Raw genomic sequence first — 23,097 nt, 5'->3', positions numbered from 1 at the left:
ATGCAAAAGTAAGAGAAGCCTCTTGATCTGAAGGTAGTATTATTAGAGTGGTGTCCCACAGATGACAAAATGCATACCTGAATAATTATGAAAGCGGTTCCTAGATGAGTAGGACACTGTGCAATGGAAATTAACAGGAAATAGTGACTGAAAATATAGAACAGAATGAGGAGATGTACTGAAAATTCTCCTGGACTTCTGCTGTAGCTTTGGCAAAAATGCTGAACACCTCCTCCAGCCCCATCTCTGATATCTTCCCTTGCCCCAGTATCAACTCTTTTGTCATTTAATCTCTCCTTCCTTCCAGTCTATCACAGATTTTCCCTTTCATTCTTGCCCCTGACCCTCCAAGTTCTTTCATGACTTCTTAATTTGTTACATCTCCAACTTATCTCAGTTCTGATGAATGGTTGTTGAATTGATACCTTAACATTTTTCTCTCGCTCCACAGAAGTTATCTGACCTTATGTTTTATATTTTAAGTTTCCAGTATCAATGGTATTTATCTTGATTTCACATACAGACACTTGTCTGTTTTGATTTTGGGTTCCGATAGTTAACGATATGGTGCCTGATCATGAGTCACAGGAAGCTTCCAGAGTTGGGTGTGTGCAAATGCAAATAATTTCATGGGTTAATTCCATGTGTGTTAGTTGCTGGTAAGCAGGAAAGTAAATTAAACTGAGACAATCAAATTACAATGACCAAGGACAAGGTGATGAAACATTTGTGCAATTTCCTTGTCATTCTCTTCCATGTGGACTTAGACCCTCTGAAAAACACATTTCAAAATGGACTCTTGTTTTTTAAAAAGTTATCATGCTTTTTACTTGTTTGCTTTATGTATGAACTGCAGTAAGTTTTTACCCTCGGGCATTGTCAAAGTGGATGATGTAGCCATCCTTTCCAAACTTTGTGAAGACCTCAAAGTGATGTCGATCCATATTTCCTGTAAACAGATTTAGAAACACTGATAAAATTAGCAGCAGAAAGTTTTCATCAGGCCTGGATCCATATTCACAGATTGTTTTTGGAATTCAGCTTTAGCTGTCCAGATGGCTGTCCTAGTATTTAATGAGCCTGGCAACTAATGATCCATTTAAGATGCCATTAATTATGAATATTAATCACTGAATCTTTGCTAGTTCTGCTAAGTCTCCTTGCATTGTCCTTGTCTAGTGATATCATAAAATATTTTAAAATCCTTCAGCAGCTAATTTCCTAGCAGTCATGAATAAGAGCACCTTTAACATTGACCTTGTCTTAAAATACTTCCCAGAAGCAGAAATCAAACCATGAAGACTTGCAGTAAAGCATATTTTAAATATATGTTTTGAAGAAACTAAGAGGATGGCAAGATTTGGGGATTGGAGTTCCAGAGGTCTGCACTAAGAATGATGCAGATTAATTCCTTCAACAATCTTGTTGCTTCCAACTGGAAAATCTTTCAACGTGATACTGTGGCCTCCACTGTTTATTAAGAGTGGGATTGAAAGGAGTAACCTTAAGTAACAGAATTCATTCTCTTTCCATTTGACACTTGTCTTGGCTTCTGGAAGCTGCTCAATTAGCTTTGTCAGTAAAATATAACTTCTGGGAGCAAGAGCCACTCAACAGATCTATTCTGATCTCTTAAATATTTCTCTGCCTGACATATGCTTTAAAACAAACCAATGATTTTGGACTCGATATGGGGATTTGATGTGTGCAAAATCATTCAATTTATTTTCAACCATTAACAAAAATGGCAATAACTCAGAAGAAATATCATTACACCTTAAAAAGAAACACGGTTCCATTTCAGAGCTGATGTCTGAACCTGGTTAGTGCAACACTGAGTACAGGAACAAGTTCAATCAATTTCACAAGACGTCTCTGCATTGAGCTCCCTCTGGTGGTGTCAACTGTTACTGGTGATTGTTTTGAGAAATCTGCTTGTGTTGCAATCATCATTTACTCCATTAAAATGTGAATTCTGCCTGTTGTGTTACATATATTTCATTTCTCATATTAAAACAACCTCTGTTTGCATTGTACTATTCTTTTTATTTGTTATATGGTGATAGGGCTTTGTTTTTTCTCCCGAATTGTGCTGACAGACATTCCTACAGATACAGATGAAGACTCCCTGGTCAACCTTGGTCAATCTAAATATTTAAGTATCGCCCGGTGAATTGACTTGACTGGCATTACAGCTGAATTGACACTGCCTTTTCCCATTATCTCTCAAAATGCATAAATCAACAGAAATGACAGGATACTAACATATAAAAAACATCAGACTTCACGTGAACTTTCACTTTCTGAATCCAAGTTGAGGCACTAATGTCAAACTATATCCTATGTTATATACTCTACAGGGAATTAAAGTCAATTGTATTATATCAGTTAAAACCTTGCTGTCCTTCTATCTCTCCTTACTCCATTGAAATGTCACTCAAATCCATGTTTTTGGCCAACTGTTCCTTTTATGGCTTGGTGACAACTGTTGCAAGATTACATTCTTGTGAAACACCTTGTTTACTACACTATTGGTGCTATTGCTGTTGGAAGTAAATAGGAAAATTATCTTCCTTTCCATTCCTACCTGTTAAAAAGTCAAATATCGCCATGTCAATAACATTCAATAATCTGCTACCCGTGTTGTAAGGAGGAGTACGTTTGATCTTTTCACAATAATTTGGATTGGTTTCCCACCTACAGAAAAAATAATGAGAGAATGGAAATGTTTTAAAATCCTAGTCATAATAATACTTGCAGTACATCATAATGTCAACAAACTCATTAATACATTGTTTACCCAAATACATATTGCTTTAAGACAATTCAACTTTGTCTAATATTTACCATTTTGATTAAGTGGAACCTTGCTTCTAACTTTTCTAATTGCTAATATTGTTTTCCTCCATCTGTCACAAGACCAAATGTGTTATGTATGTTGAATGACCAATACTGCTTGAGCAAATACTTTAGGAATTCCATATTCTTCTCCAATCTACCTAGTTTCTGCTGAGTTTGCGTGTTTTGGAGATCCCCCACTTTATGTATCTAATACCATAGAATGTATGTTCTAAGTGTTTGGTTGTGTGTGAATGGGATTTACCTTCCGACGCAAGGAGTATGATTTATATTTTTGAGTGTTTAAATTTGAAATAGTGGCATATGGGCTTTGAGTATTTCAGAAGTGATTAACTTGTAAGTGTTTCAGTAACCATGGGGATTTATTTTAAAATACAGTATTAGAGAGGGACTTGATAATGGGTTTTGATTACATTGGGAGAGTTTATAAGTGAATAATGTAAACAGTACAGTGCGTTAGGCTTTCAGCTAGAACATTCTGGATTTTTTGAGTATAAGGGAAACACCTTTGGCTTGGAAAACATCCTTCTAGTTTCAGCATGGAACAGTGTGCAGAAATCTTGACTGAAGCTGAATGTGTGTAACAGTTGCTCCTGAGAAATGGAAGTAGTTTGAAACTGTTAAGAAAAAGGTTAGCTCACTATAAGGAAATTAGTTTAAAACTTCAGGTCCATAAGTGTTTGTTTACAACACTGAAGAGGTTATTTGAAATTGAGAAAGTATAAGCTCAATTGAATGAATTCTTCAAGGCAATCAGATTCTCAACATGGGGAATTAAAGCCACAAATACATGAAACCCCATGAATGCGAAAGAGGAGGACTAAAGGTGGGTGGGTTGCTGATATGCATCACCCACTATATTATGGGGGACAGGTTGGGGTGGACTAGATGTTACAGACTAGCCCTCTGTTCTCTTCTACATGCTCTCTTGCCTGCAATTACATTGATGGGGGTGCTGTAAAATTCAGTGGAGTAGGACAGTGCAGGCCATCAAACATTACGAAGAAGGCAGAGAGGAAATGTAATGTATATATTTGCGGGGGCTTGGAGGGCTCAGAGGGATGGGAATCATTAATAAGCTGAAACAGAAAGCATGCAATATGTGAGTTCTGCATTTTTTATTCAACCTGTTTGGACAGGTCACATCACACACTTTCAGGGCAGGTGGGACTTGAACCAAAACCTTATGGCCCAGAAGCAGAAATATCAAAACCTTTAAAGCATCAGGCTAAGTCTCTGAAATACTTGTCCAGTTGCATCACCATTACCAAGCTGAGACTAATTTTGTAGAGTCCCTACAGTCTGGAAGCAGGCCATTCGGTCCAAAGAGTTCACAGTGACTGTCTAAAGAGCATCCCATCCAGACCCTACCCTTACCCTATAACCCAGCATTTCCCATGAATAATCCACCTAGCCTGCACAGCCCTGGACACTATGGACAATTTAGCATGGCCAATCCACTTAGAATGCACATCTTTGGACTGTGGGAGGAAACCAGAGCACCGTGAGGAAATCATGCAGACACAGGGAAAATGTGCAAATGCCTCACTGACAGTCACCCAAGGGTGGAATTGAACCTGGGTCCCTGATGCTGTGAGGCAGCAGTGCTAATCACTGAGCCACTGCGCCACCCATGAAGCTAATTGTCAAAGTAACAATGAAGTAATGGAACCAGAGCTCTTGTGGTGCAGTGGTATTGCCCCAACCTCTGAGCCAGGAGGCCCAGATGTAGGTTCCATCTGCTCCAGAGGTCTGTAATGACATCTCTGAACAGGTTGATTAGAAAATAACTGAAGGAATGGAAACCAGTGGAATACAAATCTTGGTTTGGTGCGTTCCACTCGTGACTGCTGGTACTCTATTCAAACCTGTTTCACTTCAGTTGCTATTATCTAAAAAGGAAGAATGTTCAGTCTCTTTGAAGCTGAAATACAGAGAATGATAAATCCTAGCACTTACTCCTTTTTATCAGCAAATGTGTAGGATCTGCTCCACGGGTTCTCAATGAGTTCCCGCTGGGCAATGTGGAGGTCAGGCAGAAAGGCAGACACTGACCCTTCCAGTAGGTGAGGTTTCCCACAGACTGCATACTCTGTCTTACACGAGTACAGGCACCTAGCAAAGAAACATACATTGTTCTCTGTAAAAGAATAGAGACAATTAATTCACAACATTGATCTAACCATATATTGACCTTATACTGAAAACTGACAAATAATTAGAGTTGCCAACTCTGACCAGACATAATCCTGCAAGCCTCAGCAATGACTTTCCCCCAGTCCACTTGCCAAGTCAGTCTTCTTTTGCCCATCTTTAATACCTTTATAAATTAACAACAAAAACATTCAAAAGAAATGAGAAAAGCACTATAATCTTTATGTTTTTGTTGTTGACAGAATCCAGGAGATTAATCTCTGATTCCTGGTGGTTCCAGGACAATGCTGGAAGGTTAACAGACTTACAAAGCAGATATTATAGTAACAGCAGGTGTGTACTTTGATACTTTAGCAACATCCAAAGGAATTAAGAGAACTGTTCAGCTTTCAACTCTGGCTGGAAACAAGAACTTCCTGCTATTTGGGTCCTCAATGTTCCTTCATTTCCGTGGACAGGCATGTTGAAAGATCCTCTGCTACATTTCTTGTTCACAAGGTCTTTATTTTGAAACGAATAAAACATTTTGCAAAATAATCTGTCACCAGATTACAATGACAGATTCATTCCATTACCACTGGGCAACAGTGAATAGCTTAGAACAAACAGTTGGGAGTTTTATTTGGTTATCTTTCGTAATGAGGAAGTATTTGTGTAGATGTTTCTCACAAAAAGTTAATATGGGAAAGATGACATTGTATGTGAAAGGAGCAACTTTATAGTCAAATAACGTTCTTCTTTCACACTTCTATACATTCTTATAGCCATCCAAGGGAGAGGGATCAAACATTATACTAGTTTACTAAAATAGTTGAGTTGCCAAATTTAAAATAATAGAAATTTGCCTGGCTATCCACTTTTGCTAAGTGGAAATCCTTTCATAGTAAGTGCCTCAACATAATATAAAAATGATGAAATACGTCATGGGTTTATCAAATGTAGAGCCAATTAAATAGCTAGAATCATTAAGTTATAGACATCTGCAGCATGAAAACAGGACCTTCAGCCCAACTTGTCCATGTCGCCCAGTTTCCACAATTTAAACTAATCCCATTTGCCAGCATTTGGTCCCTATCCCTCCAAACCTATCCCATCCATGTACCTGTCCAAATATTTTTGAATGATGAAGTTATACTTGCTTCCAGCAGTACCCCTGGCAGTCTGTTCCACTCACCATCGTCTGTGTGAAACAATTGCCCCTCTGCACCCTTTTCTATCTCTGTCCTCTCACCTTAAACCTATGCCCTCTAGTTTTAGACTCCCCTACCATAGGGGAAAGCTGTCTGCTTTCTACCTTATCTATGTCTCTCATGATTTTATAGACCTCTATAAGGTCACCCCTCAGTCTCCTATGCTCCTGGGAAAAAAGTCTCAGCCGAAGCAACCTCTCCTTATAACACAAACCATTCAGTCCAGTAAATCTTTTCTGCACTCTTCTTAATTTAATAATAGTTTAATAAAGCACATACATTAGTAATATAGAATCAGATGTAAATTGGCTTCCCTTTTTACACTGCAAAATTGTTACTGAATTTGGACATTATGGGATAAGACTGAATATTGTTGTACATTCATGTAAGTATTTTGGACTGTCACTTTGACAGTCTGATCATGTAACATCATGTTAATGTCTTTGGCCATTTTGGATAGAAACAGCTTTATCTAGCTGGGGCATTGCAGAATGAATACCTCCCTTAATAAAGCTTTTATTGTCATTAAACACTTCAGCCTCACAGTCTTCGTGAAGCATAACAAATATCTGGAATTATATTTCGGACAGGACAGTTGCAAATCTACTTTTCTGCTGTTCTGAATATCTCAGACTGGCTTCTCCTATTCATTTTCCAAAGGAGTTACTCTTTGCAGTTACTATGTTGAACAATGATTGTACACAAACCCAATTTTCCACTTATTGGAAAGATCAAAACAGACTCATGCCTATAATTAGATGTAAGATGATTAAACCGTTTTTAGCTTCTCTTAGTTGGAAGAAAACTAAGTTACTTTTCAGTTGTCATAAAGCTTTTGTTCTGAACTACACAGGCTTCTGTAGAGTTTGGCTTCTTTCTTCATTACCTGGTGAGATGAAAAAGGTGCCTTTCAAATCTTCATTTCTAGTCAGGTCTCGGACCTCTCTACTTAGATTAAGCTTTCGGCCAGCCACCGGTGGAACACGCCGGAAATCAAGAATTCTTTAATGGAAAGTAGAAATTCATCAGCAAATACAATGAATAATAAATTTGATTAGCATATCTTCAGATAAAGTTAGTGCATATATGCCTGAGGTGCAGGGATTTAAATTCCTGAACAATTTGTTACTTTAACAATTTACTGATGATTGCTACTGTGTATAATCTGTTGTTCAAAACAAAAAGTGGACAATCCTAACAGCCCCAGTGCCATTTGTCTTGAATGCCTGAAAGGGACTGTTGACGGTGCATATTCCTGAATTTCTTGTAATATAGCAGCAGGAGAAAGCCATTTAACCCTTGAGCCAGTTTTACAAGATCATGGCTGTTCATAACCCAACTTCATTTACTGACCTTTTCCCTTAATATCTTTGGTTAATAAAAATCTATCCATCCCACAGAGTTCCAACCTCCTAACACTGTTTGCATATTTTCTAATTCACTCCTCAAAAATCAATGCCCCAGTCCCATGAAACTCTAAGTTCTCTTTTGACTTCCATTGTTTCGAGCTTTCATCATTTGGAAAGACCTCCATTCCATCCTATTAGTTGCAAAGTCAGTGATCTCTTGGTTATCTCCATCAAAATTCATTTGTCAGAGGTTTGTCTAATTGCTTGGTCTATTTGTATCTCTTTGTAATTTTATGCATCCATCCACACTACTTACAATGCTCCTTTTCTTTGTGTCAAACGAGGACATATGGCTATTTAACCCATCAGCATGTCTTGGTGAACAATTCAATTCCCAATGCAAATCTTTGTGGGACACCAGTAGTTATATCCAATTAGCCCATTATCCCTGCTCTCTGTAGATCCTGTCATATACAACAATGTCAGTGAAGCTTTTCGATCAGTTAATGATGAAGACTGAATATGGAAATCCCTTCTCTCCCTTTATTATTCAGATTATTGTTTGAATGCAAAATTTGAGTGCACCGTTTTATACAGAGTCTATACTTGTGGACAATGTGACGATGATTGCTAAGTCACTGACAACTTGTATTCAAAGACATTTTGATGCTGTGGATTTAAAATATAACTTGCAAGCTGACACACAACAGGAGGGAGCAGAGCCAGTTGTTTTATACACCCCATGATAATTTTTCTTTTCACTGCAATTGAGTTTCACTATCACATGTCTGGGACAAATTCAATTCCACTTCCTGAGCAGTAGAAGGGCTGTGCTGTATTAGTTCACAGTAAGGCTGCTAGATGGATCAGCTCTTAGTGCATTCCCCATCGAGGGGGAAGGGAATGAAAGGTTTGCATTCCTCTTCAAACACACATTCCAGAGAAGAACCAAGCCTGAGTCACAACATCTTTCCAGTTTAGGGGCAAGAGGGGGAATGTAAACTGGATGGCAATACGTTGCTCCTGTGAAAGAAAACATTAAGATGAAAGAACAAAGTAAAGACAGATTTTTAAGAAACTTATTGATTTCCAACATCTTCCACTCCACAGTTAAGTCTTAGCAATCAAAAGTGAATAAAAATAAAATCCAATCTCCACCCAATTGTTTTTGTAGATGTCTCACCCTACAGGGAACTTATATATGATTATATTGACTCTCAATAGTTTACGTGGTTGACATAATTATAGTATTTTGGCTTAAACCTTAGGTGGAATGTGAGCCAGTTATAATCTTTGCAATAACAATATTTATGAAGATTTTTAAGGAGTACAACTTCATAAGGGGACTTTCGTACAAAACCTTTCTATGCTCCAACACAGCATGGGTTTATTTCATTGCCTTGCCAGCGCTGGAATGTTTTTGATATTTCAAAACTTAGAAATTCCCTTTTGTTCTAATCAGAAATGGATTCTGGTCTCCTTTATGAAAAATGAATGATTCATAACATCATTAACACTAGGAGATGTGTTTTGGGGTTCCTGTGGGGATATCATTATTCTGTTCTCCTGGTTAAATGTGCATTCCCAAAACTGATAATGGAAAATACTTTTTTTAAAATTTTATGAGGGAGGAATATAATTTAAAATGTATTTAAATCAAACAATGGTCCACCACTAAGTGTCAGTTAATTCAGTTGTGTACAGATAGCTTGCTCTCACTTGTGCTTAGCTATTTAGAAGTGATGTTACGGTTTTCTGAGTTCTCTCCTGATTCACTTCAATCATAAGGCTTTTAAAGTGATATTCCCAATGAATTGAATTTATGTGGCTGGAATTAAAGGCACCCTGTTCACCACAGCTAAAAGAACATCAGAGAGAGCAGGCCAGCCCCTCAGCTGTCCAAAGATATTGAACAGAGACAAGCTTCTGCCCCCTACCCATCCAACATCAGGATGTCTCACCTCAGTTTCTGGGCTGGATGCCTTGGGTAGGACTCTCCATCCGCTGCTTAAATCCCAGTCACAACATTAACTGGACATTAGTTGATTGCTTAAGGGCTTTAACTGGCCCATATGTTGACTGGCAACTTGACATCTGGTACCCCCCCACTCAGCACTCAGTAAAAAGGGGGTGTAATAGACAACTGGTGGCAGGCATGTGCCGACTGCACTCTCCCCACCCCAACTTAGGGATGTGCAGGCTAGGTGTATGAGCCACAGGAAATGCAGGATTACAGGGGTAGGGTAGGAGGGTGGGTCTAGTTTGGATGCTCTTCAGAGGGTCGGTGTAGGCTCGATGGGCTGAATGGCTGGCTCCCACAATGTAGGATCTTCAAACCCACAAACAAGAGAACATTAATTTTCACCCCAGGTGCTTGTATTCACACTAGCATTTACAACAAATATTTAGAGAAAACAGAAATGTTAATTCCCAAGATCATATTGCTCAAAAGCTTCTTGCTTTTGGTCTTTCTGTAAATCACCAGAAAGTTGAGCAAGATAGCAGGTGGATTATTGTAAAAAACCATTAGTTCAATAAAATCTCATCCTGCCTACTTGGTCTGCCCTTACAAGACCCAGTACAATGCTACGAGGCTGACTTAATCCCATCTGAAATATTGAGTCAGCTGCTCATTTATAAATTTCAATCAACTACGAATAGACAGTAAATGTTGCCTTTCCACTGTTTAAATATTAATCACTTAAAAAAAACTTGCATCAAAAATTCAAACCCTACAGAGCACTACAAAGACCAACAAGAATTAATGAATACATTAATATATACAATGAAGTGAATCATTGTACAATCGCATTATTCTACCAGGGAGCTATTGTTATTGAAGTCTGTAAAAACATAGAAACAGCCCGTAATTCATTTCATTGCCACCTTAGTGTTAGCAAAACCGCATTCCATTTTCACTCAGTTGCACTGGATTCTTTAATTTGGCTTTACCTGTCCAGGTGAAAAGCAGCTATTTCAGCATTATGTCTTTGAATGTCAACAAAATAAAATACATCTGCTGGAGTTTCGTCCTCTCGTTTCTGCCTGAGAAAATGGAAGGAATATTTCTTTTGTAGTGTGGATCATTCATCATTCAACAAATTAAAGGGTAGTATTAACCTGGTTATTACGCACACACATGCACATTACCTTTGTGAATTATTTCTTTAATTCTCCTCTTAATGGCTCTTCCCATGATTTCACAGTGACCTACTGACTTCCTGCAATCTGCTGTGTAGCCAGCTGTCAGAAAGAGTCTGACTCTTTATGTTCTGAATACCTTCTTTTAACTGCTGGACTAGTCAGTGATAGGCCATGGAGACACATACATTCATAAACAATCCTTTAAGAAGATATTGGATGGTCATAGTTACATTCTGGCAGAAAGACCATGGAAGAATTTAATTTTTTATTTTCTTTCTGGCTGGATATCCCCAGTGTACAGTAATGATATTGTCAAACAGGAGTAATTGCTGCTGATTTTAAATCTCCTTGCAACATTGGTTGGTGTGGTCATGGTAACAGAAAGACAGGAAAAGAGAGATGCAACCAGAATTGAAGGAGGTTGTCAGAGATTTTGAGGGTTTGTGCGCTACCATCCCTTTTTGCCTTGTACCATCACCCCATCTCTCCTGCCTTTTCCCCATTTAGTCTCTCCTGCCTTTCCCCATTTACACACCTTCCCTTTCATGCTTTCCTCCTCTCCCATCTTTCCCAGCCCCTGAACTTGCTTAAACATAAAAAAATTGGCAACTTTTTGCAGTTTTGATAGAAGGTTATTGAGCTGAAATATTAATTGTGCTTCTCTCTCCATTGATGCTGCCTGACTACTTGAATATTGGCAATGGAGGAACTAAAACTACATGAATGAAACAAAGCAGAAGAGACCTGCTGGCTAATGTTAATACCATATGCCCAGAAGACTTGCATGTAAAACCACATTAAAATGGCCTTTCCCAAATAGTAAAATGCATATTTTGCTGTTTGAAAATCAAATCTATACTTAACAATCATGGCTGTGTGTGTTCTTTTTTTAGCCCAATGCAGGCATTAAATACTTGAAAAGGAAGTATTTTTACAATAGGTGGAATTTTCCACTCCTTAGTATGGCATCCGCAATGGCAAAAAATAAGAATAATAGAATCCCGACAGTATGGAAAGAGGCCATTTGGCCCATCAAGTATATGACGACTCTCTGAAGATCATCCCACCCAGACTCCTATCCCATCCCCATAACCCTGCATTTCCCAAACGTAATCCACCTAGCCTGCACATCTCTGAACATTATGTGGCAATTTAGCATGGCCAATGCACCTAATTTGCACATCTTTGGACAGTGGAAGGAAACTGGAGCATACGGAGGAAATCCACACAGACCCAGGAACAACATGCAAACTCCACAAAGACAAACACACGAGAATGGAATTGAACCTGGGTCCCTGGCTCTGTGAGGCAGCACTGCTAACCTCTGAGCTACTGTGCTGCCCTGGTTGGGAAATAGAGATAATAAAAAGTATCAGTAGGGTGACTATTCCCATATTTTGGCTAAATGTCATTTTTGCTGAGATTCATGTGAGGTTTAACATGCCATAAGCACCAGACTGTGCTCCTGAGTACATCTAGGAAGAATACCCATCGAGGTGAAAGTCTCTGATTTGGTGGAGGAGCAGAGAAAGATTCTGCGAGTGTATCGTCTCAGGGCTCAGCAGCTTCCTCTTGAGGTCTCTACATCCCCACAAGTGGTCATGCTCTTCTCTGGTTAATCCAAGAATCTTCTTAATGCATGGAGTGAGGAGCTGATGTCCACCTCCCCTCCCACCACCCATTGGTAATTCACTTCTCAGCTCAATTGGGGAAAGATTCTCCTACAATGAGACAACAGCAGGGTTGAATATGATGGAAGTGGATGGAAGAGCTGCTAGTGGTGATACATTAGCAGAAGACGTGGTAAGGTCTCCCCAGTGACTATGAAGCTCAGATGGCAGCAAGTGTTAACAGTTGGGGAATGAGATGGGTGGGAGTCATTGGGTGGACTTGATGGATGTAATAGAGTTCCTATCCATGAGCTTTAGTGTGAAGCGAGTGCAGTGGCAGAGTTAGAGACAGTGGTGACCCAGGAGGTGTGAGGTAGCAGAGAGACGATGATGGCCCTTATCTTGAAGGATGCAGAGGATCATTGGCCTTTTCTTTCATTGCATGCTGTCCCCTCCTGACTTGAAATACAGCATTCACCTGAGCTATTTAGGTCCAGGTGGCATGAACTCTTGTGGCAGTCTGCAGAAGAGAAGACAGCCCTCCTCTTCACATCACCTTCAGGTCCTTGTCTGTAAAGTGCAGAAGAAGCCTTTCTTTCTTCTCATAGAATCAAAGAATCGCTACAGTGTGGAAACAGGCCCTTCGGCCCAACAAGTCCACATCGACCCTCCACATAGACCCATTCCCCGAACCTATTACTCTACATTTACCCCTAATTAATGCATCTAACCTACACATTCATGAACACTATGGGCAACTTAGCTTGGCCAATTCACCTAACCTGCACATCTTGGGATTGTGGGAGGAAACTGAGCACCCTAAAGAAAGCCACGCAGACACAGGGAGAATGTGCAAACTCCACAGAGGCAGTTACCCGAGGCTGGAATTGAACCCGGATCCCTGGCGCTGTGAAGCAGCAGTACTAACCACTGAGCCAGCTCCGCAATGTGAGGGCCGGTTCCTGGTTTGCAGCATTGGAAGTTGAGCACAGTTTGCTTTAAATATGATAAAGGCAGTGGGAACACTGGGAAGCACCAGCAACAATGAGCACTTCCCCTGACGTGCCATTCCATAAGAAAGGTCCTCAAGAGCCCATTTAAAAACTAAGAAAGTGAAGGGCAAAATGTTGTATGCCATGTCAGACAGGGCCCCATGAATCTCACTAAAACAAAGCAAAAAGACAAGTCCCACCTAATGTATATTTTCCTTGGCTGAGCTTCCAAGATCTTTACAAAATCTGAATTGGATCAGTCTGAATTTTGCTTTGTTTTTGCATCTGGGTGGTCTATGAAAGCAATCCCCCTACTCATCGGGTGAGATCAGCAATTGCTAAGTTGGACTGTCCTATTAGGAATCCCAGACTGAACAGGGACTGAGATTTTTAACCTGCTGTGATTGACACTCAAAACAAGCTCTAATTCAACCAATTTATCCGGTGAATTGCTTCCTGGTATGTTAGTAATATAAATATTAAGGAAAAATTGCATTTATCAGACACCTTTCCTGACTTCAGGATGTCACAATGTGTTTCACAGTCCATTAAGTACTTTTAAGGATAATTCCTTTTGTAATGCAGGAATTGGAGCAATCAATTTGTAGATAGCAATGTAATAATGATCAGATAAGCTGATCTTGTGATGTTGGTTGAAGGATTTACATTGATCAGGACACCAGGGATAATTCCCTTGCTCTTATTAAAATTAGATTCATGGGCTCTTTTGTGTAAATTGAGGGGGCAAGTTCAGTTTAGCATCTCCTCCAAAAGACAGCATGTATAATAGTGCAGCACTCTAACATTATGCTGGAACTTTGTGCTCAAATGCACATTGTGTGTCTTCTATCCACAAACATTTGCCTCAGAGGCAAATGTCTGACTGACTGAGCCACAGCTGGCACATTAGTTTTTAATGCTTAGCGTTCTAAAGTATAATAACTGAGAGCCGCATCTTTAATAGCAGTTACACTTGAGTGTTACATGTTTGAACATAATTGAAATGCTCAATTGATATGAATTACCTTGTAGCTTGTGAACATATTCTCAACTGTGAGCCAGTATTGCAGTTCATGAACACATTCCAACACGAATGTTGAAATCTGCATCATGCAAAGGTTGTGATTTGTTTTGCTTTAAACTTGGCTATGGTGGTACTGTTGCAAAATCTACTGCACCAGGGTGTATCATTTACTTTTCCGGAACCCTGGAGTAGTGGGTCTTGACAATCAGCACACCTTTGCAAGTGGGTTGCAACAATGGGTAGTTGATGAGTAGTTTGGCCATATTAAAAAAAAGGAGACCCAACAGCATGATTATTATGTATTCATTTGATTTTGAAAATATGCATTTTACTTTAAATCTGTGAAACTCAAATTTTAAAGATTTCCACAGTGGATTGCAATTATCTTCACTTTAATTTCAGCAGAAATTTCAGAGAAATAGCAGAATCATGTATGCCATTTTTTCAAAGTTTCCAGCAATGCTTCACCATAATCTCAGACAATCCCCTTGGGGCTCTTGGAAGTCTGACCATTTATTGTACAATGACAGTTTTCTATGAAAGGAAAGAAGCTTTTAATCTTGGTACTGATTACTTCAGTTAGATCTGTGGGTGAAGCCACCTGCTTGCAACATGTGATATACAGTGGAATAATGAATTTCTTTAAGTATGAAGGTTAACAGGTCAAACTGTAGGTCAAGACTGTAACTCACCTTCTTTCACAGGCCTGGTTACCTCTGACCATTGCTAATGAGAGGTAAATTCCATTTTATTGAGTGACCAAAAGTTTTGTGGTGGAGTTTGAAACTTGTTTTTCTGGTTCTTTGTAACATTTTAAAAACTGGAACTCAGTTCAGAATGTGGTATTTCCATTAATGTTGGTGACATTTGAGTGCATTTTCATTTAATCGAACTATGACCAGTGGTTGGAGATGGGATAGTCAATTAATTTTAATGTCTTAGAAATAATGGTTAAGGTTTTCTCGCCAGGTGCTATTTGTTGTGAAGTTGTAACCATTTTCCTTACAATCACATTTATGGTTGAGCAGAAAATAATAAAATGAAGTGACTCCTTCTAATTCCATGCTATACATTTCTATGACACCATTCACTTAATTCCCTTTTGGTGTTCATTTACAGGACATGAGGATGTTGTAAAGTTGCTGCCTATTTCTCATTCCTATTTACCCTTGAAGGTGATGGCGGCTCGTGTGTGTGTGTGTGTGTTCAGACCAAGGTCAGTTAGTATGAAAAGCTCAGTATTGACTCACATTGAATGACGTCCAAATCAGCAACATAATAGAGAGGAAGTCCAGTACATTTTAGACTCATGGTAATAAACAATGCCTTCAAGGGCAATGGGAAGGAGAAAACAATTGGTAAGTTTAAAAAAATGATTGTTTTATGGTTATTTTCAAGAAAATGATGAGCATAAAATCCCAAGAATTAAATGTAGTATGAGTCATTCCCAAGGTCTGTCTCTCGCACTATCTCTGCAGTTTGATTTAAGCAAATGGACATCAACAATTCATGGGAAAAATGCAATATTCTCAATCTTTCTTTGTGCCCTTTTTCATTGGTATATTTATAGCAGTGATGAACAATTACAAAATCGAATCATCCACTCCAAAGTGAAAGAGTTACAGACTGTTCAATTTGCATTATTGGGTGTTGGTGAATTGACTTACTTCATAGGCTTGAATATTGCTTTGCCGAAATTCTGAAATTTTAGGAGCAGTTTCAGATGAACCCCACTTGGCTTCACAACTTGTGGGGAGAAAACACCAAGAAAATCAAACACACCAAGAAAATCAACAGATAAAATAATGTTTCATAACATATAGAATACCTTCATTTGAATACTGCTGTTAGCCACTACTCACTATCCAAGACAAACAGAGAATTAAAAAAAACTTGAAGCCAAGGTGCAGTGTCTTTATAACAGAGCAAGCACTTTCGGTTATATGAGGCAGACTGTCCATGTAGTTTTAAGTGGGAAATCCACAACCTCTGCCCACAATTCCCATCCTTCAGTTAAAAACTGTAATTCTCATGATTGAGGGAAAAGTGCTTCCTTCCGCAGAATGATGCCCTAAGTCCCAAACAATTAAACTAAGTGTAGTTTCACTTGTGTATTTCAGAATTACAAAACAATGACACTGGCGCCAAGCAAGCCAGCTTCCAGATAGCTGTAGCAATTTATGTCATGACCTTTCATTTCAGGGAATTACATCAATGCTAGATCAGCTCATACTTCATATTTATTATAATATAACCTTATATACACAATAACTATTGTAAAACTATTGTTCTCCCTGCACACCAGTACCAGATTGAGGTAGAAAGAATTCCAAGGTAGCGAGTTCTGTTCTAAAATTAAATTTCCCTCATGATTACAGGCAATCGGGTCAATCGTGTGATCATGAGTGCCCTTGAACATTATGTGCAGAATTCTATAGCCTTCAGTGCACTTGAGATTTTCTGTTACATACTGGGAGCCAAATGTAAATGTAATATAAAAATGATCCAATTTTACATAATGGGGCAAAGATTGGGAAAGGCATGTAAAGCACCTTCAGAACAATTCTGGCATGTGTAGCCTGGATCACATTATCAACTCCTTAATGTTCACAGTGTGCTGGAAAGTTATTAAGCACACTTCTGATTTTACTCTGTGCCAGGTATAATGTAACCTTGAATGGGAAAAAAACCCTACTAAGTTGGCAGCTGAGGTGCTTTCTGACTTTCAAATCAACATGTGGTGCAGTAGCTGTGTTAACTTAACCTTTGCCATGTTGATCTTTAAATCCTGGAGGACTGGGTGACACAGTGTGTCAGTCAGGCCCTGATTGAGAGGGGAAAGGGCAAGCAAACAGCATTATGTGAAAAACAGCCAGCATAGACATGATGGGTTGAATAGTCCCCTTCTGTACTGCAGCCATTCTATGATCCTATGATATGAAACATCTTCTGAACAGCACTTCAACAAATTGCTTATTTATAAACTTCATATTTCCAATGGGATGAAGTTTTAGTTTGAAGGTAAACTATTCCCTTTGTGGAAAACAAACTTTGTACTGTTTGGCAAGACATTTTTTTGAGGTAAGAGAAACACAGTATACCAGGTCTGCTTCGAACAGCAATCTACACTTCAAAAATTGTTGATCAATAGGACATAGACATGATGTTAACTGCCTAACACTCAAATCTTAGATAGTAATTCATACAGCATTCTACTTAGAATATTTAACTCCCCTCCTTCTAGCTACTACACAGGATCCTCATAGTAGTTTTGGCTCTAGACTTGATCCTTCCCCTAATGTTGGATCAAATATCTGGTATTTGCACATTTGGACATATGGTTCATTTCTCTACTTAAATACAAACACCATTTTATCAGCCTCGAACATTGTACTGTCCTGCGGCCATGAGAAAAACACATTTTCATGCAGGTGCAAAAAGTAATATTGATCAGGCTAAGGTTAAACAGATTTCATTGCAATCAGCAATGTCACAGTTCTCAATAGTAAGGGGTCTAAGTGTTCAAAACAAACACCTTTTCATTCAAAGGGTTTTGCTGAACAACTTTCTGTGTGCTTGACCAGAACTGAGTGTGAAAATGTTGCTGATGTGCTTTTAATAGCAGTGAGCATCAACCACAAATAACACAAAGTAGAAAGAAGTCAAGTTGTTTTTTCCCCTCTCCTGTTGAGTCACACGTCACTTTCCTGTAGCAGGAGCAGATACAAAGTTTACTTTAAACCAGCTCAAACAGTGAAGGTTCTGCTCAAATACAAGTGATTTATAGTGGCCAAAAATATCAAAGTCCAAAAACATCAGTTACATCACGTAGTTTTAAGGTTGCTTCATTTTGTCCATCAAAGCAACTAATGCTTTTATTAACTAAGATTAAAATTTGATGCTTCAGGGTCTTGTGCTAATCTTGACATAAAGCAACAATATTAGGCTGCACTGTGATCGGCTTTTATTTACTGGAAAGCAAGAAATATGATTCAGAATAGAGAAGGTTAAATTTCACTCATACCTTCTTTACAATTGCATCTGCCATTCAAAGCCTTTTCATCGTACGTGTAATCTATGAAATATGTAAAAATATTTTATTTATAATAATTAAAAGATTAAAAATTAATAACCTAAGAAGGAGCGAGACTGCCATTTCTGGGTCTCTATGAAGCAGTTTACATTTCAGGGCGATTACAAAAGTGACAGTACATAAGTGAAGAGCACAATTTGACCCTGTTTCTGTACTGCAGCAAGGTCAGTGTTGTTTGGGAGGCCACCTCACACCACTTAAATTTGACAACGTGTAACTCTAGTGCTATACCAAAGCAAACGTCAAACGTGCTCAATTTGATCTTCTGTAAACTTTTGAAACTTAAGCTGAGCTTATTTAAATGTTTGAAGTAAACAAGCAGTCTCGTCTGGTGCACTTTTGGCCACACAAGTTAGCTTCACCAACAAGCAGCAGGATTACATTATGATTATAACTGTCCGCTTTGATTTTCAAGAGTTTTTGTATAAAATGTACAGCCAAAAATTGTACAAAATCACTCTCAAATAATAACTTTCTTAAAAATGTTTTATTTCCAAACACAATAGGACCTTTGAATGAAACAGATCTAGACTATAGCAACTTGGTAACATGTTCAGTGAAAGCAGTTTGAATTGAATTGATTAATTGAATTGAATTTATTGTCATGTGTACCAAGGCACAGTGAAAAGCTTTGTCTTGTGAGCAATACAGCCAGATCATAGAGTTAAATAAAAAGGCAAATCAACATCTGGGTTTGCACAGTTGCCACTACCAGTCTTCACTTCTGTCTTGATCTCTGTGTTTCTGACAATAGTTGTTAATAATCTGATATCATTCATTAACCCTTCAACTCCTCCATATTCCATGTAAAACTGCTGAACACTCTAATGCACCAGACCTGCATTTATCCTGTCCGAGAAGATATAGAACTGTGTAATTAAACATTTGTACAATCCTGTTTCTAAGCTCTATACAGGATATCTATTTAATTTAGCTCCAAAGCTCTGTTTCTTTTATAGTTAAGAGTATAGTTACAGGAATCTGTTTGAAATTTGAATGAACAATAGATAATATAATAAACTAATCGATTATTAAATAAGACACTGGATAATGCTAAAATATTTACACACGTTGAAAATTATTCAGGAGTTTGCTGTATCAAACTATACAATAGAAACCTGGGATTTATGTTGTTTTTACTTCATTAGCAATTTGCTTCTTTATTTGTTTTGGCAAAACTCAAAGCTCTCTTTTGGGTCTTCATGCATCACAGAAACATTTTACTTACTCCAACAACAGTAATTACTTTTGACCTAAGGTAGGAGCATTCCAAATATCACATCTGGTACTTACATAATGATGGAGTCACTATTCATTTCCAACATTCCCCTGAGACAACCATCGCACGATTCCGGATTAACACTGAGTACTGCTGATGTCTGAATGAGCTGGGATTCATTCACAAAAAACACAAAGGCCTTTGATGTTTTCAGCACTTTTATTGCTCCTATGGTTTAATATTCCCTGGATAGCAATTTGATTTCTGCATGGAAGCAAGGCCTATTAGACATTACAGATAAGGAAATTAATCCAAGAAAACCTGATTATTACTAACCTTCACCTTTCCTGGCTAGAAATCAAGACACTATACCTTATCAGGGTCAGTTGTAAAATTCACCACTGATATAGTCAGAAAAAACCTTGTGATAAATGAGTCTCATATTCCTTATTCCTACTCCAAGAGGCCTCAAAACAAACACTTAAACACTTGTCGAAATTGGAGTTTATTTCCAAAGGTACAATCTAAAAATGAAGGCAATGTGGTTTGGAACTGAGATGAGAATTTTCTTTACTCAGAGGGTGGTCAATCTTTGGAATTCTCTGCTCTAGAGAGGTGTGGAAGCTTAGTCTTTGAGTATATTTAAAGTAGAGGTTAATTTATTATTGTTGTAAAGTGTTATGAGAATAGGGTGGGTAAAAAAAAAAACGATCAGCTATGATGCTATTAAATGAATTCCCCAATCAGGGGAAATGGCTTACCTGCATCTGCTATGTCGATCCCATTGTAGTTTCTAGATTTCAATGTGATCACCTCTTATACTTAAAACCAGAGAGAATACAGGTGCGATCTGCCTAGTCTCTCTTCTTAGGACAGGTATGTCATCCCAGGAATAAATTTCTGATGTGAAAATCTTTGTTGCACTCAGTTCATAGCATCAATATCATTCTTGAGATAAAGAGACCAAAAGTACACACAGCTCTCTAGATGCAGTCCAACCAATCTCCTATTGCGACTGAAGCAAAGCTCACTGTTCCTGTACTGCAATCCTCTTGTGATTAGTGGGGACATTTCACTAACGTTTCCAATTCTGTTCCTATGTTTGTTCTGTTTTTTACCACAAAGATGAAGTTTACAGTGTTACTTTCATTCTGGCAATGTATATATGAATGAATGGAATAACAGCAGAGGTAGATCTTTGACCCCTTAAACCTGCTCCACTATTCTGTAAGATCATGGCTGCTCTGTTTATGCTTCATACCCTAATAATGTTTGATTCCTTCACCCAAGAAGAATTTACTAACCTCCACCTTAAAAATATTCAATAACCCTGCTTCCACTGGCTTCAGAAGCAGAGATATTTCCAAAGTTACACAATCCTCTGACAGAAAATAGTTTTTCTCATCCTTGTCCTAATTTTAAAACAGCCTCCCTTAGTTCTGGACTCATAAGTGGAAACATTATTTCCAGGTCTTACCTTGTCAAAGCCATTTAGGATTTTATATTCTTCAGCACATCACCTTTCACTCTTCTAAACTCCATTGGAAATGAGCCCAGCCTGTATCACAAGGCAACCCACTCACCAAACAGTATTAGCATTTATCATTCCCATAAACCAGCTCTGAACCATCTCCAACATATTTTCATCCTCTTTTTTCATCTTTCATTAAGTAAAAAGATCAGAACTGCTTACAATATTCAAGGTATAGTCTCACCAATGCCCTGTATTATTGAAGCATTATATCCTTACTTTTATGTTCAATTCCTCTCGTTCCATAAGCTTTCTTCATTAAGTGGTGCACCTGCATTCTAATGTTTTGTGACTCATACACTAAATTCCACTGCAGCTCAGAATTCTCTATTCATTCTCCATTTTCATAACACATTACTTTTTCATTCTTTCTGCTACAGTAAACAACTGTATAATTTTCCCACATTATACTCCAGCTACAAGATTTATGCCAACTCACTAAACCTATGTATATCAATCTGCAACTTCCTATGTCTTTTTCACAATATACTTTTTTACTTATCATGGTGTTATCATAAAATTTAGCTACCACGCCTTTGCTTCCTTCACCTAAATTATTGATGGAAACTGTAAAATGTTGATGCCCTAGCACAAACGTTTGTGGGACTCCACTTGTTGGATCCTGTCAATCAGACAACGACCCATTTATGCATATTCTCTGTTTTCTGCTAGCCAGATAATCTTCTAGTCATGTTAATATATTACCCCCCAAACCAGAAGTTTTATTTTGCACAGTAACCTTTAATGCACCATCTTATCAATTGCCTTCTGGAAATCCAACTACACTACATCTACAGGTTCCCCTTCACCTTTTGTAAAGAGCCTTGTGTAGTGTGAGAGGAGGTTTAGAGTCTGAGTCATAGTGATATGACTATGACTCTAAATCTCCTCCTACTTTACACAAGTATATGGCGCAGGAAAGCCAGCGCAGACCAGCTCACTTGGAAGGCCTGAGCCTTTGCTGTTTACCCTATGTACTGTGATGCATGGAGACCATCATGTGGGTTTGCACCAATGCAAACCAATTGCAGTGGCTTTGTCTATTTGTAAGAGAGCTTACCAACTTCACTGATGTCAACAACAGCCAGGTCTTCAAGCAGGTCATCAATAAATGGTTCCAATCGAGGGTACAGTCCATAGCGATCAATTGCTAAGTGAAACTTCAGCCAATTAGAAGCCAGGTAAACTTGGGAGTGGTACTTTGTTCCTGTGTCCCCTCTTCGTGCTCTTCTCCTTCAAATAGAAGATAGAAAAAATATAAAGGTTAGTGTACTGGCTTCTGTGAAACAAGTTATAGGATAAGGGCCTGAAAACTGTAATGAAGCTAAAATTCAAAAGCCAACACCTCTCCAACTTGTGTTTTGCTTTTGTGATTATAAATATTGGTTTCACTTTGCTTCATAAACAAGATTGTATTGAAGATCAGTAATTATGAATTGGAGAGTAAAAGGGACCAAAATGTAACAAAAAGTACCAGCAACTCAAACATGTTTGTGGATTTCTATTTGAAAACTATTAATCTGAGTAAAGAGGTAACACAGAATCCCTACAGCACAGAAAGAAGCCATTCAGCCCACTGAGTCTTTCTGACCCTCGAAGACCACCACCTAGACCCCTACCCTAACCCCTGCATTTCCCACAGCTAATCCACCTATTACACTATTACACATCCCTAGACACTACAAGGAAATTTAATCACCAATCCACCCAACTTGCATGCCTTTGGACTGTGGGAGTGAACAAGAGCACTCGGAGGAAACTCACACAGGTATGGGGAGAATGTGCAAATCCTGCACAGTTACCTGAAGTGAAATCAAACGTAGGTCCCTGCTGCTGTGAGGCAGCAGTGCTAACCACTGAGCTACGGTGCTGCCCTTTGAGGTGGCATTCTGCCAAAGGTTAGCACGGGAAATAAAACTAGATAAACGCTCT

General features: G+C 38.5%; 1 protein-coding gene across 3 annotated transcripts in view; it reads right to left on the bottom strand.

Annotated features, from left to right (window-relative positions):
* Nucleotides 1-23,097, bottom strand: part of LOC122562171 (pseudokinase FAM20A-like) — a 51,383-nt gene that overhangs the window by 7,879 nt on the left and 20,407 nt on the right. For all 3 annotated transcript variants that reach the window (XR_006315258.2, XM_043714787.2, XM_043714788.2), the window contains 8 exons: nucleotides 22,226-22,398; nucleotides 18,347-18,397; nucleotides 15,990-16,068; nucleotides 10,505-10,597; nucleotides 7,090-7,205; nucleotides 4,819-4,999; nucleotides 2,588-2,697; nucleotides 868-949 (listed from right to left, as the gene is read on the bottom strand). Coding sequence is in view for 2 of the 3 variants with exons in the window: in XM_043714787.2 (XP_043570722.1) it covers nucleotides 868-949; nucleotides 2,588-2,697; nucleotides 4,819-4,999; nucleotides 7,090-7,205; nucleotides 10,505-10,597; nucleotides 15,990-16,068; nucleotides 18,347-18,397; nucleotides 22,226-22,398 (885 nt within the window). In the remaining variant the exon portion in view is untranslated. The remainder of the gene's footprint in view (nucleotides 1-867; nucleotides 950-2,587; nucleotides 2,698-4,818; nucleotides 5,000-7,089; nucleotides 7,206-10,504; nucleotides 10,598-15,989; nucleotides 16,069-18,346; nucleotides 18,398-22,225; nucleotides 22,399-23,097) is intronic.

This window comes from Chiloscyllium plagiosum, unplaced genomic scaffold, assembly GCF_037043375.1.
Source record: "Chiloscyllium plagiosum isolate Xiang-an unplaced genomic scaffold, Cpla_swu_hap1 HiC_scaffold_25, whole genome shotgun sequence".
Lineage (NCBI taxonomy): Eukaryota > Metazoa > Chordata > Chondrichthyes > Orectolobiformes > Hemiscylliidae > Chiloscyllium > Chiloscyllium plagiosum.
Note: the sequence above shows the minus strand (reverse complement) of the source record. Positions and strands in the feature narration are given on the sequence as shown.